At 39.0% G+C, this 15,516-nt stretch overlaps 1 protein-coding gene across 1 annotated transcript in view; it reads left to right on the plus strand.

Moving 5' to 3' along the window:
- Window positions 1-7,798: 7,798 nt before the first annotated feature.
- The window catches only part of cps1 (carbamoyl-phosphate synthase 1, mitochondrial), a 44,476-nt gene continuing 36,758 nt past the window's right edge, over window positions 7,799-15,516 (plus strand). Inside the window, exons 1-16 of the mRNA XM_010744442.3 lie at window positions 7,799-8,087; window positions 9,164-9,273; window positions 9,514-9,658; window positions 9,935-10,024; window positions 10,128-10,184; window positions 10,276-10,368; window positions 10,490-10,579; window positions 10,820-10,948; window positions 11,191-11,297; window positions 11,685-11,826; window positions 12,040-12,117; window positions 12,764-12,862; window positions 13,161-13,256; window positions 13,629-13,818; window positions 14,045-14,202; window positions 14,314-14,442. Coding sequence (XP_010742744.3) covers window positions 7,962-8,087; window positions 9,164-9,273; window positions 9,514-9,658; window positions 9,935-10,024; window positions 10,128-10,184; window positions 10,276-10,368; window positions 10,490-10,579; window positions 10,820-10,948; window positions 11,191-11,297; window positions 11,685-11,826; window positions 12,040-12,117; window positions 12,764-12,862; window positions 13,161-13,256; window positions 13,629-13,818; window positions 14,045-14,202; window positions 14,314-14,442 — 1,839 coding nt within the window. The 5' untranslated portion in view covers window positions 7,799-7,961. The remainder of the gene's footprint in view (window positions 8,088-9,163; window positions 9,274-9,513; window positions 9,659-9,934; window positions 10,025-10,127; window positions 10,185-10,275; window positions 10,369-10,489; window positions 10,580-10,819; window positions 10,949-11,190; window positions 11,298-11,684; window positions 11,827-12,039; window positions 12,118-12,763; window positions 12,863-13,160; window positions 13,257-13,628; window positions 13,819-14,044; window positions 14,203-14,313; window positions 14,443-15,516) is intronic.

Consider the following 15,516-nt stretch of genomic DNA (forward strand, 5'->3'; position numbering starts at 1 on the left):
CTGCACCTTCTTTGAGTCCAACTTCCACTCCACTCCCTCCCCCTATAGAAACTTTGCCCCAGTCCTTGCACCTGTGCTGCAGTCCAATCTGAGCTCCACTATAGAATCTTAATGGATTCAGCAGCCTGGTAGAGCTGGGCTTTATTAAGATGTGATAGCAGGTCAGCTTGTGAAAACAAGTTCAAGTTTTTTTTTGGTATGTATTGTGTGAATTATGTGTATACAACACTAAGTTAGAACCTGCAATGTGCCAGTTTACCTGTTCCCATGACAAACAACTTTTCAGAGCAGAGTGGAGTAGAGTAAATAGGTCTGTGTGGGTAACATTTGCACCAGCAGCTTCTAAATCCGCTTTAGTATACAGTTACTGAGTCATCCTAAGTATCACATTAGTGAAGATAAACGATCTCCTCTGGATAAACAGATAACACTTTACTTATTCATCGTTTGTGTCCAGCTCCTTTGGGGAAGCCATACTGGAGATGTGAAGTCAGATCTTAAATAAAGGGGGGAGGGGCCTCAACTATACAAGGACATTGCAGTGGCACATGCCAGGTGAAGATTAAATTCAACAATCTGATTCTGTGATGGCAGAATGGTCATCACTGGTGGGCACAAAGGGTGGTTGAAATTGATATTCGTCTAGGATTCAGTTTCGTAATGACAGAATGAGGAAAGAAGAAATTCAAATCAAATTAAAGGTCCCCGAGCTGCAAGAGGCTGTGTGTGTTCTACCTTTGTTTTCATCTAGTAAAGTCTTATCCGAGGAAGGAGAACATCGTGTGTTATGTGCACAAAACTGTGAAATCAAGTACACACATTACTAAAGCTCTTGTCAGAAATGTCTTCCTCAAAAAGACACTTTTATTTATGCAGACCCAGGCAGAAATATTATTATGAAAAAAGGAGATTTTATGAGTGTGCGCAGTGCCTGTGGCATTGTATTAAATCCTGCATCCAATACATCTAAGATGCACGGGTAATAACACTGCATTTCTTTTGTTTTTGTGACAATATTTAAAAGCAAACTATATGTTTATGAGAATGCAGCAACACAGGCTCAAGATTTGACTTGTGCAATTTAAGTACACAAAACAGTCAAAGAAACAGAAAACAAGACCAATGCTCTGTTTGGCTGGCAGCAGTGTTTTGAACTAAATGTATAATTTCCCCTGTAAAGATCATCAAAGTGGTTAATCTTGAGAGGAACATAAATGTTCCTAGCGTTTTAGCATCTAGTTTTAAACAAATGTTTAAAACCATCTAAAACGCTAGATGGTGCACTGGTCTGGGCATCACCAATGTCATTAGGATTCACCTTGTGGGCATCATGGGTATCTGCACCATCATGGCACTCATCCAGTAATTGTTGAGACATTTCACAAAAATCCACAAATATAGACCTTATGTTGGCCCAAGAGTAAATGTCTTCAGGGTCGATCCTTTGGGGGACATAAAGGCATGTACATAATTCCAGGAATAGTTGTTGAGATATTTCAATCTTGGCTAAAGTGGTGGACCAACCGACACAGACCTGATACCTGATACCTTAATACCTGGGAGTGGTTCCTCAAGTTTCATTGTAAAAATCATCATGATATCTAGTATACCTTAAAAGCCAATAAAAAAATAATAGTATAGAAAGAGGACATGGACTGGGCTAATATGGCAAAGACCCACTTTTTAATGGATAAGTCATATTAAACTAAAGCTCAGTGAAAAAGGCAAAGTAAATATTAAAGAGAGGGTCTAGTTAGCCTGTCTTAGTCCAAGCTGAAACAATACAGATCTATAAATATCCTAGTTAGGACCATGAATGACAACTGTCAGAGCTATTGACATTTTTTACTTGACCTGTGTTCCTTCTTTGGCAGTCTGGTCTTCCAGTTGGTGAACATCTAAAAATGTTCTTTGGACCTTTTTAAAAAAAATCTTTTGTGCAAAATGTTCACTCTGCCTATAAAAATATAATGTTAGAAATTAAAGTGTTCAACAAACATTATTTGCTATGTAATGGTGCCCACATTGCCTTCAATACACAAAGTTTTGAGGTTTGTCATCTTCTATCTCCCTACATAATGGTGTTTTAAACATGAACATGAATATTATTTTGAGCTGATGGTATAATTGGGATATTTAAGCATCAGCAAACAGTAATGGGAAGCAACAACCAAAGTAGAGTACAAAATGGAACTGAACAAATGGGATGCATTTAAACAAAACACTATTATTAGCCAGCTACTTCATTTTATTGAAATCGTTTCACCTAATTTGCATGAACATTCTGGAGAGATATTAGAGCCAAGAGAGGAATGCTGCGGGCTAAAAGATCTCACAAGCAGGGATGAAAAATATGGTAATCGAATAAAGCGGAGACCGTGGTAAACTGGGTTGATTTTCATCAGCTAAGACAAAGAAGCTTTCTTGGATTGTGTCTGTTTAGACTAAAGAATAGGAAGGTGTGATTTTTCTGGTGTTTTATTTTATAAACTTTTATGCTTGGATTTATTTTTTTGTGTCACCTCCTTACCCTCCAGCTTTGTAGTTGGGTGGGACTAGCAGGCCATTTCTTTATAGCACCTCCAGGTTTGCTTCAGGACAGGTGCTATAACGGTCTCCTCTTAGGAATGACCGTGTGATCTAAAGCACTTACGCTCAGCTTGCTGCTGTGCATTCAGAGTAATCTCTCAAATACACCCCAAGTTCAAAGTATTTCTATATTTGGATCCTGATGTGACCTTTTACCAAAGAGAAGAAAGGTCTAAATTAGGATTCTGTGAGCAAGAAATGACTGAGGCACTGATTTTAAGACATGGCGCCAGCCCTAGCCTTGGAGCCCTCTTACGTTAAGCATGATTGATGAAATGTGTAGAACCTGAGCTTGAGAAGAAAAAAAAAAATCATGCCATGAATGCGATGTGGTGTAAGATTCCAAAGATAGCGGATGTTCCCAGGTCACTGCCATTTTGGCTCTAGGGGGAATTGGAGCGTTGGAGGGTTGTAGTTGGGAAGGAAATGACAGAGAGCACCGATGGGCTTCCTTTGCCGCAAAACATGCGGCAGAGGTCATCCAGTCAGCCATCTGTGATGACTAGAGAGTTGGATTCTGGTTCTGGCCATTTCCCCTCCCACCCGCCCTCTCCTTCTCAAACCCCCGAGTGCTTCCTTCCCTGCCCTACAACCATGCCAAAAGGAATGAGGCTGTAACTGAGCCTGGGGGCACAGATGGAGCCTATTTATAGTCCCTAAAGAGAGGTGTGAAGTTTCTTGGGATTTCTAAGAGAAGGGGGCCATGGCTCCTTAAGGGAGCTGATGCAGACTCTGTGGCCTGCATGGTCTGTCCCTCTCTTGCTCTTTCTAAAAAGCCCTCCACTGGCCACACAGGAATTAAATGGGGGCAGGCGCTAAACAAAGCTACTTGCTGCCCTTTTTATTGGGGACACTACACTACTACTACATCACGGCAGAGGGATCCGATAGCTCCCTGAAAGGACAGTCCCTTCCTTTTGTTTTTGTTTTTTTCTCCAGATGACATCTTCTTCTTACAGTGCGGAGACTGAAGTAGCAGCATTATATCACGGTCTTAATGTCATGATGTCATCACCAAAAGCAAAAACGCTGCATACGTGTCATCTTCTAACTTGACAGCACATACTGCAACAATGAATCAGGATGAGTGAAAAAATAGAAAGTCTAAATATAGTAAAAAAAGTTACATTTTAAAACCATTAAAGGATAAGATTACACATCTATTTAAAATATATTGGGTTATATATCATCTAAAAACTATTCTGATGCAGAAAGCTGAACATACAATTTTCAACTTGGATAATGATGTACATGTACTTCTACTAATATATCTGGCAGTACTATCCCTAGTACTAGTACTACTAATACAAGTGTAAAATACAGCTATCGTGTGCTATTACAGGAATAAATCGGGTTTAAACTGCTATAAAGGTGGAGAGAAAGACTTCATTTTAAAATATTACAATTGGTTTATATGAAATACTGGATATTTATCAAAATACTCTTCTCATCTGCTGCTGTGTTACAGTACGAACCATCCAGACCTCTCAACTCATTTGTCCCCTGAGTCGAAACTAAGTGTTCATTAACATCTTGTACTGCACTCTAACTCTTATTCTATGTCTTATGTAAAGCACTCGATGGTGAAAGCTGCTGTAAGAATAAACTTGCTTCCGCTTAGAGTAATAAATACAATATCTTCAAACTGGTATATGAGTTTAATCCTGCACTGAACTAACCTTTTCATAGGAACAACCATCTATTATTTCAGTCGTCTGAAGGCCAAGACTGCGCTTGGAAACCTGACAAAGAGAATAGCGAGAGGGCCTGCCTGTCTATTCACGTCCTCTCTTAAGCTTGGTCACCATCTAAAACTCACTCTTGAAACCGCAGACAATGTGGGGTCCCTCCTCTGAGGATAGACACTGGAGCTCATTAGGCTGCACCCCAACCAATCAGGGTAGGAATTTAGAGGGCAACTAATCACAGCCCTCCCTGTAATAAAGCTCCATGCAGTACATTGCACAGGCTTCTCATGTTCTCCCAATCATCACAGAGTAATTTTCCATTGTATGTGATTCTGTCATTATTGACTGTATGTAGTCAGGGCTGCTTTTTGAGGACATGACTGCTTGAAAATAGAAACAGTCAGCAGAAGAGAGGGAAGCCTCAATTAAAATTAAAATATGAATAATAGGATTGACTGCTAAAACAAGCACACATGTTTGATTTATTGCTATGGGAGTGATAATGTGTAAAGTTCTCATTACATTTCCCTTATTTTCACTCATTACATGATAAGCTTTGAGTATAAATAATCATATTATGTCATTTTAAAGGTGAAAAGTGACTCCTGTTTTTGGATCTTTTACAAAAAAGTCAGATTTATGGATCTTTATTTGAATTGTTTGATCACTGAATTTCTGTTTATGCTACAACTGAAATAACTCTTTATGTTTGATGATGTTAAAGTAACAAAGTTATAGAGTGTCTTATTGTTCTAACTATGCTGTATTCTCTGATGAGGGTCAGCTCCCTAAAATAAAGTGATTTTTCTTTTCATGAATTTATGTGTAAACGTCTTTACAATCCATTTCACCACGCTGAGGCTTCCAAGCACCTCAGCAAAGATTGAGCCGATTGGGCCAAACTAAACATGGCGGTCGGCTAACTTTGGTTTGTGGGTAAACAGTCTTGACTTTATTGTTTTCCAATTTTCCAATTGTCAGAGCCTCTAGACCTAAAAGATCCTTTACCTAACCAACTAACCTTCTGTTGACTTTTTTATTCAACAAAAAATTGTGTACTGCTCCAGATGTTGTAGTCGTGTGTTGGGCACGGAGGAGCACGGGCACAGTTAGTAAATATCTCGTAGTGTAAATATACTGTCATATCCTGTACTTTAATGCATCACTTCCTACATAACATAAATATATGTGAGGTCCACAGACTTCAGTGGAGGTGTCATGCCAGCTGTAAAGCTGATTTAGCTTCTGCTACATGCTGGCAGCTAAATGATACCAAAGGGCCTCTTGGTTGTTACTATAACTCATAGAGAGGGCTGCAGTGTCACCTACACATCAAGTGTGCCACTACAACACTGCTTACTGACTCTGAATCCATCTGAATCTTTTAGCAAACATTACCACTGGATGTCACCAGTGCTCCACAAACGTATGTGCAGGAAGCGCGCAGACTAAAGTTGGACTGAAAGGGGAACATGATATGTAGTTAACAAGGGGGAGGGTTAGTTTAGACAAATGCAGATTAACTAGACATGACAGAAACCTGAATAAATTAGTAGAGAAACATAATAAATGGAGATGGCATCTATAGGGAATGAAAATAATTACAATATGCTATGGTCTTAATAGTCACCACATGTGTCAAAACACCAAATGAGTGAATATCTTTTGGAAATGGTGCTCATCCCTCCGGTAGAGTTCAGAGATTTGTAAAACCAATGCCAATGTCACTGAAGCTGTTCTGGTGGTGAACCAACACCTTACTAAGACAGTTTATGTTGTTTTTTCATTTAATCTGTCACCTGTCCATGTATCTATATGCATGTTCTGAGTAGGTAATTAACTTAATTGTACGGAAATTCAACAACTTACTGTACTACCTTGCATTTTAAATGGCATCACATCCTTAACAAAGTTACATAGAGAGCATAGTCTAGGAGTGTGGAGGTATTCCCTGGTCTACACAGGTCCTATTACTCCCACCCACTTTGTTCAGAGTGCTGAACCCAGCAGAGTGGCAGTCAGGCAGCCTTCTCCACAGAGGACCAGTCTTGCAGTGATCAGCAAATACACACATACCCCTCTAATCCCACCACCATGGAGTCTGTCCACGGTCAGTTTTCCCCTTTTTTTCTCTGCAGGCAACCGGCCTCAAAGAAAAAGCTGTAAAGACTTTGTTGCACTGAAAGCACTATACACAAGTTTAGCTGTAAGCAAGTGGATTCATTCTCAGTCAGCATGCATTTTCTTTGAATTCCTTTTCAATTCCCTTCAACGTCGGGCTGTTTATGTAATCAATATTTCCTCATGTGTGCCCATTTTTAAAAGCTGTCAGTGTGGCACTTTTTTTTTTTTTCATTTTAAATCAACTGGAAACTGAAAGACAGCAGTTTACAGTAAAGGGGGATGTGAAAATGTCCTTCACACTCAAACCGAAATATGATAATATTATTATAAATAAATGAATACTCTCTTTGACTACAACTATTCAGTTTGACAAGTTAACATTTCGACAGCCAGAAAGAGTTACATTTCTTTGGCGTGCAGAGAATGTAATTCAGGGTTTGACCCTTACATACTGTTCAGGTCAAAACTGACCCGTTTTGACATTTGACAGCAGTAAAAACACCCCACGTCATTCTTTTAACCTGAAATGTGATGACTTTTCCTAAAGTGACCCAATATACGCAAAAATGAAAATATTTTTAAATGTTATACTGTTGTACAGGTGCTAAAAATCTTTGTACATTGAGGCTGTTTGGAGATTGAGATGGATTTTAGACCCACCAGTGTGGGTCAACTCAAGGAGAATGTGGAAACAAGTCAAACTGTATATTCTATGTCTGTGTTTATTTTGTTATTTTTGTTTGAAAATCTTTTAGCTGGTGTTTATCCTCCAGCATGACACCATTTTCCATTTTATTTATGTGGCGCCAATTCATAACAAAAGTTATCTCATTACATTTTCCATACAGAGCAGGTCTACCCAATAATTCCACCGCAGCACTTGGCGACTAATGGCTGCAATGGTTATACGTGGTTATATTATAGTAGTTTCAGAATGTTCTTGCCATTTTCACTATCAATAAAATCTATTTAAATCATTATGGCTGTTATGTTTTTAATTTCTTAGGTATAACAGGACATGACATAGTGTGATATAGGTGTTTTTTCTCCAAAAACGAGTGGTGTAGAACTTAAAAACACACTCCCATGCTATCTAAATCATAAATAAATGAATAACAATGTTTTTTTTAAATAGATCTGGAGTTTAAAATTTGGTATAGACACTTTTTTTATGAGAATTTCTTGGCCTATACTGTGAAGGCACTGAATATGAACAAGTTTGTTAGGTTCAAACATGTATATGATGTGAATCACAGGTTTAAAAAACCCCTCATTTAACTAAACGTAGGCGTTTCCTTTGTGAAGGCCAATCCAAACTGTGTGCGCTTCATGCGTTGACAAAAACAACGCCCGGCGGCCAATCCCGATCAACTTTTCAAGCTCACACTTGAATCGCTCATCAACACGAGGGGCAGCCTAAAAAAAAAATTCATTCATCCATCTGCCCGCAAAAGAAGATTTACTCGTAGTTGTGAAGTTGGCAGTTTGTAAAACTTTTTTTTTTCACTTCATATGTAACTTCTCATTCACGGCTTGACTTAAAGAGTAACTCAGGTGAACATGACAAAAATCCTATTAGCGTGCAGCGTTGTTAAATCACTGAGACAAGGATGTCTGGTTGGGAGAAAAGTGGGAAACACGTCGGCCTGGCTGAGACTTCAAGCTACTAAACATTTCAGTGTTAAGGTAAGAAAACTATCTCTGACTGAACACGGCTGTGCCACACATGTGAGCCCTGAACGCAGCTGTACGCCTCTGGCCGGAACTCTGCTGACAAACCCGTCAAACCTGCGGCGCTTTGCTTATATATCACTGCGCAGAAAGTTATTCCAACTTTATTTTTCAAAGACAAAGACAACAGAAGCTATTCTAGTATTCGGCATTCATTTCCAACAGCAAACTGTCTTTATTTTAACATAATTTAAGCACGCAAATGTTGCTATGACTTGCAGCCAATGCGCTCTTGCGTCAGCAATGTGGTGTGCTTGGAAAAAGTTTCAATTTCATTGAAACAAGTCCTTTCTGGTGCGATATCAATGCGCCGAATAAACACACATCTACGTTTGATTCAGTAACATATGTTAAGTAATCTGTCAGATTATGTGCGTGCGTTTTTTAAGGTAGACTGGCGTTAAATTGTCTGATTTTTATATGTAGTTTGGCGCGAGTGAGACTTCCTGTTATCAACTCACTTAAAAAAATGTTTTTAAATAACTAATAATAATTTTGTTTGTTGATTTTCTATTTTAAGATGATGTGTAGCACAAATATTGTAAATCAATGTCCATCCTATCTGTTAATATCAAAGAAAGTTGCATCATATGCTTGAGATCCGCCCTCATTGCAACATCCTATTTCTCATCATCGCACTTCCACAGAAGAAAGACGTCACGGTTTGTGGTGAGAGGAGGAGGATGCATGCTAGAACTCACTCAACTTAAAAAAATAAATCATCTCATTGGATACACCAACGTTTTATATATCTGTGATGAGTTTTAGTACTATTGATGACCACTGGCACACAGCACTGAAAAGCAGATTTGTCTGTCTCAGCATTCACAGCACAATTCACACCAGCCTGCAGTTTCAGCATGAAGTACCCAGAGGCTCACTGGTTGCCACCACTCCTAAATTCAAAGTCTCCAACACATCTGTATCAAAGTTTTTGGCTTTGGTCTGTCCAAACCTGCTTCATTAAAAAAGGGAATGGATTAATCTTGATTTTTACTCATAACTTGCCTGCTATCTTTTTTTTTTTCCAGGCCCAGACAGCGCACCTTGTCCTGGAAGATGGCACCAGGATGAAAGGGTATTCCTTTGGGCATGATGGCTCTGGAGCCGGGGAACTCGTCTTTAATACTGGACTGGTGGGGTAAGAAGGAATCATGTAGACACAAGTCCAGCTACATTAGATGTTAGAGAAAACAGTGGACCTGAACAAGCACAGGTCAGATTTTTAGGATGCCAAATTCTAAAGTATCAATCTTGTTTTGGCTGGACAAATTTGCATCTTACAAGAGTTCATTAAGTTACCATGAGTCAACAACACAATGATGCGCTTCATCACATCACAATATCTTGGCATATTTGTCCTGCTGTTTCCCTGCTTTAGGTATCCTGAGGCCCTGACTGACCCCAGCTACAGGGGTCAGATCCTGACCCTGACTTATCCCATTGTTGGAAATTATGGGGTACCCAACACCCAGGAGCTGGACGAGATAGGCCTGAGAAAACATGTGGAGTCAGAGCGCATCCAGGTGGGTTCCTGACTTCGTGGTGACCTTAGTGCTGCAAGTTATGACACTACATTTGGCAGCAACTGTTATTAGTGTTCCACATAATTATTAGAGCTGAGATGAATAGACGAATAGTTGATTAAGAGAAGATTAATGAATGACAATAACATTTTTAGCTGCCATGCTAGCAATGGTAACTGTTTTCTGACATTTTATAAACTAAACAATGACTCAAATATTTAATATATTTAATACTTAATATATTTTACGGCTGGTGTTGTGCTTTGGTGTTTCTAGGTATCTGGTCTTCTGGTCCAGGACTATACCCATGAGTACAGCCACTGGAACTCTGTCAAGTCTTTGGGACAGTGGCTACAAGAAGAGAAGGTTGGGATTCAAATGACCAAATATCTGCTGTAATCTCAGAGCTTGTCTCAGAATCAGGCTCTGCTGCTTGTGCATTTACACATTTTATTTCCTTCCTTCAAAGGTTCCTGCACTGTTTGGAATAGACACCAGAATGCTGACCAAGGTCATCAGAGACAAGGTGCTGTAAATACAAAGGCATGAACTGCTACATCTTTTACAAATGGATCAATTATTCACTCATGGTTAGTTTGCTTGTGGTTTCTCCTCAGGGCACAGTTTTGGGGAAGATTGAATTTGATGGGCAGCCTGTTGAGATAACAGACCCCAACCAAAACAACCTGGTAGCAGAGGTCTCAACCAAGGTAACACTGTGAACTAGTATTGTTTTTCCTCTCACACCTGGTAAACATAGTATAGTACAGTAGATCACCTCAGATTATATTTTTGCTAACCTCTTTTTCACTGTGCCCCCTGACCCACTAGGAAACCAAAGTCTTTGGAAAAGGAAACCCGATAAAAGTGGTGGCCGTTGATTGTGGTATTAAACATAACATCATTCGCCTGCTGGTTAAGGTGAGAAAGGTTGCACAGGAAGTCGCTGTTGAGTGTGAAAAGAAGGCAACATCCTGTTTTTTTCTTTTTAAAACCCAGCAGTATTGTGTTAACGATAAAGTAAGATTCTCTTTGTTAATGCTTCAGTTAATGATTAGTTATTTATAATGTTGATATTAGCTTGCAATTGGCTGTTACAGCCTGCAGATGTCTCTTTTGTCTGTTTCCTTGGATTCTTAAAACTTTGCTCTTTGTGTGTAGAGGGGTGCAGAGGTCCACCTCGTACCATGGAATCAGGACTTGATGAGTCTGGAATATGATGGCCTGTTCATCTCCAACGGACCAGGAGATCCGGCTCTGGCAAAGACACTCATTGACAATGTCCAAAAGGTAGGGCATTTTTGATGGGTATTTTTTAATCTGACATATTATTATTATTATTCTTATTGTTCATTTACAGCTATCAAAGTTAAGAGAGTCATATTATTCAGAGACTTTTTTTCAACATAATAAAAGAAGCACATGGCTATCTATAAGATTTAACATGTTTTCTTCATTACAGATTATATTTATAGTATGATCTATAGTGTACCTTTGGATGAATATTGTTGTGTTTGTTTTGTCTTGTCAAGGTGCTTGAGAGTGATCGTCCCGAGCCAGTGTTTGGGATCTGCATGGGCAACCAGATCACAGCTCTGGCCGCAGGAGCAAAGTCATATAAGCTACCTATGGGCAACAGGTGAACTCTTTAATAACTATAATAATAATAATATAATGAAGACACAATATGGAAGCTCCTCATAAAGAGCTTCCATATTGTGGAGTTTTTGTACACAAACAAAATGTATGTAATGCATATGCATGTTATCTAGCATTAGGCTTCTTCTTTATGGCTTCTGTTGGTGCATATCTTGTTCCAGTTGATAAGTGGAATAGTATGACATCATTGGGAGGATTGGACATTGCAAACCACTCATTGAAAAACTGCTCCAGCACTACTAGAAGCCTAAAACTCCATGAGAAACCTTTAAGTCTCGCTGTAAATAAACACAGTTCTTAAAACAACAAGTCTCTTAAAGAAGTGTAAAATATATTCTTTGCTTTATGCATGTCTGTGGGTCCCCAGAGGCCAGAACCAGCCGGTGCTGAATGTGATGACAGGCCAGGCCTTCATCACGGCGCAGAACCACGGCTATGGCATAGACAGTCAGTCCCTGCCCCCAGGGTGGAGCCCACTTTTCCTCAACGCCAATGATGGCACCAATGAGGTTTGATTTCGCTCTGTGTGAAAGTTTTTTTTTCTGAGCCAACCTTTTGATGTATGGATTTTAGAAAAAGCATTATTTTTCTCTTATTTAGTTTACAAAACAACAACACTTTGCAAAAATAGGCTCACCTGCTCCAGAAAGGCTAACAAATGAAATGCAGAATACTGTCAGCTTTAGTTTAGTTGCCTTATATTAACTCTGTGTGTTTTCCAGGGCATCATGCACAACACTAAACCTGTTTTCACGGCCCAGTTCCACCCGGAGGCTAAAGGCGGTCCCACTGACACAGAGGTAATTAAAGACTGTGCTGCATGAAGTACCTGAAAGCCATACTAAAGTTAAGTAAAGGCATCTTGGCATCTTTACAGGATGCAAAGTTGAAGTCTTCCATTGAAACGGGATGTTTATCTATTGTAAGAAAAAAAAAAGACATATATTAGTAGTTACAGTAGCTGTAAGCAGCAATTAGGCTGCTGGGAAAATAATTTTTTTAATGTATATTTAATGGAATGTAAACCACACATAGTGGTAAAAAAAAAAAAAAATTATAATATAAAGTTGCGACATCATTGACAGTGAAAGCTGTAATCATCTGTGGTGCCTAATGTTTGACTGTACCAGGGCCACAGGTGTCTGCCTGTTCCTGTCCCAACAATAAAGTGTTGATGATTCTGTGCTACAGTTCTTGTCTCCCACATGGCAGACAAGGGCTGTAGTTCAAGTCCTGGTCAAAGTATGTTGCAACCTCTGTCATATTAAGGCACAATAATAAGACCTGTCTTCTCTACCAAAACATGCAGTTGACAGCTCTACTTCCACCTGGGTTTGACTGTGTCCATGAAAAATATTTTATCCCCTGGCTACATGCAGTACTGAAAGCCTCCTCCTAATACTATTCAAACCATGGGTATATTGACACTTGTCTTTGCTTCGACAGTTCCTTTTTGATGCCTTCATATCTCTGATCAAGAAAGGAAAGGATGCAAACATCGTGTCAGTCATGCCCAAGAAACCTAAGATGCCCCCCAGAGCCGAGGTACAGTACTACAAACAGGAAGAGCAGATTTACCTCAGACTTTATGAGCAACAAGTGATTGTAGATCAACATGGAGAAAGACTTTAATTGGAAAAGGTTATCATCATATATATCGTTGCAATGATATATAAGAGTGAAACAACATTAGGAAAAAACAACAAATGCGCATAATTCGTTAGATTTTAAAAAAAAAATAAAAAAAGTTTAATATCTGTGTCTCTTTAAAAATTCATGCTTTGTGTTTGCTGTTACTTACTTATTTACTTAATTACTGTGTGCATTACCTGTCCATGTGCAGGTGTCAAAGGTACTCGTACTTGGTTCTGGTGGTTTGTCTATCGGTCAGGCTGGAGAGTTTGATTACTCTGGATCTCAGGCTGTTAAGGCCATGAAGGTAAGATATAAAATCCAGCTGTTACAGTAAATGGCCTGCAACTTACCCGTATCTACATCTGCAATATGTTCAGGTGTCATGATGTTGAAGAGGCAGTTTTGATCATATGATCTCTTGTTGAAAGTAGTTTCTGAATCAAATTTACCATTTAGTTATGTTTAAGTAACTTTTGCATTTACATTAACATTTGTCTTTTGTAATTTCTTTGTTTTCTAGGTTTCTGTTTTGAATCTTTTCATAGAATTTACATTAACAAAAATAAAGCATTTAGAACAGACATTAGTAAAAACCTTCAAAAGACCTTTAATTAAGTTTACTTAACTTTGTGTGCATACACAATGGTACTTATTCTATCTTCAAATGGTGTTGTAGGAGGAAAACCTGAAAACGGTGCTGATGAACCCAAACATAGCCTCAGTTCAGACCAACGAGGTGGGCACCAAGCAGGCCGACTCCGTCTACTTCCTGCCTGTCACGCCAGAATTTGTAACTGAAGTCATCAAGACCGAGCGTCCGGATGGCATCCTGCTGTCCATGGGTGGACAGACGGCACTTAACTGCGGTGAGACGTGTGCAGTTGTTTGTACCAGTGTATGCGTTTTTTGTTTTTCCCTGTGGAGATCAAGTAGGAGTAAATACTAATATGTACAACTCATGTTATTCTCATGAGTACTATTAACATGTGCAATATTTAAATGAGTGGGTGCTTTTTTTTTTTTCTTTTTTTTTTTGAATTGCTGTATATTTAACCCTGCCTCTGTTTGGACTGGTGTTTGTGTGGTGGTCAGGAGTTGAATTATTCCAGCGTGGCATCCTGGAAAAGTATGGAGTAAAGGTCCTTGGAACCCCGGTAGAGTCCATCATGGCCACAGAGGACAGACAGCTTTTTGCTGACAAACTAATGGAGATCAACGAGAAGATTGCACCCAGTATTGCCGTAGAGTCTGTAAGGAAACACATGACATTACATATATACATTGAAATTTAACTCTATTTTTAATGCGTTTACAGAACGTGTGACAGTTCTTACAATACAACATTTGTGTGCGTCTTTCAGGTATCTGATGCCCTGAAAGCAGCAGAGAAGATTGGCTACCCAGTGATGCTACGATCGGCCTATGCCCTGGGAGGTCTGGGCTCTGGTCTGTGTGCCAACAAAGAAAGGCTGGAGGAAACTGCCAACAAGGTCAGAATATATGTTGCAATGTTGGAAATGTGTTGACATCTGTGTAGACGATTATCATCATTATTCCTTGTAACTTTTTTTATTTGCTTTATTTTTTATTTGATCAAATCAACCACTGAAACATTTTACCCAGACTTTTACTGACAACCTTTTTTAGTTTCATACCTTCCACTCTTGTTTATAGCATTAACCTGAAAAATATAAAAGCTGCTGAAACTGTTTGTTTCTTTTGTGTTCTACCAGGAAAGGAATAACTTGCTGTTGCTACGCAACATTCTTTTATGCTTGTCCAGTAACCGGCATTATGTCTGATAGCTCAATTGGTTCTAAGCTGTGATCACAAGCTGCAAAATGAACCGTCTGTGTCGTACTGTTTTCAATTGGTGCATACTTTTATGCCAGTCTGAATGTTCTACTGCTTTCCTGAGTATTTTTCTTTTCTTTTGTTCCTTTTGAAAATTTCAATGGCAAATGTGTCTTTGCCAGTCACGCTCAGTGGCTGCCACAGTGCAGACACAGAATTCACAGAGTCTTTGTCTAATCTTTGACGAAAATACAAAAAGAAAACCAGACACTTTTAAAGGTCGAGTGTGTATGATTTGCAGAGCTTTTTACAATACAGAATGAAAATGGTTTAAAGGGACACCAAAAGTGTAGGTGCAGTCAATTAATCAAAATTATTTAAAGATAATGATAACTAATAAAGCTCATGGATCGACACCCTTAAAGAAGGAGAAATGATAATTGAGTGATTGATTCTGATAAAATTCAGTATACACTAACTATTAATTTTGAACTAATTGATGATTAAATCAATAACTAAAAAAATACCATCAATGACTTCAGTATAGAAGAGGTTTGCAGCAGATAAACGCATGTAAAACGCAATATAAAATGAAGCTACAATGCAAAAACGAGAGTATGTGTGTTTGCATGTGTGTGAGAGGGGGAGCATGTGTGTGAGGTTGTGCAAGTCTGCTTCTAGAAGAGCTTTTTGAGTGTTTCATGACCACCATAACTTCTCCATCACACTTTGAGGGGGAGGCGGGAAGCAGTTGCAATCAGCATCTATGC

This window comes from Larimichthys crocea, chromosome XVIII (genome assembly GCF_000972845.2).
Source record: "Larimichthys crocea isolate SSNF chromosome XVIII, L_crocea_2.0, whole genome shotgun sequence".
Lineage (NCBI taxonomy): Eukaryota > Metazoa > Chordata > Actinopteri > Sciaenidae > Larimichthys > Larimichthys crocea.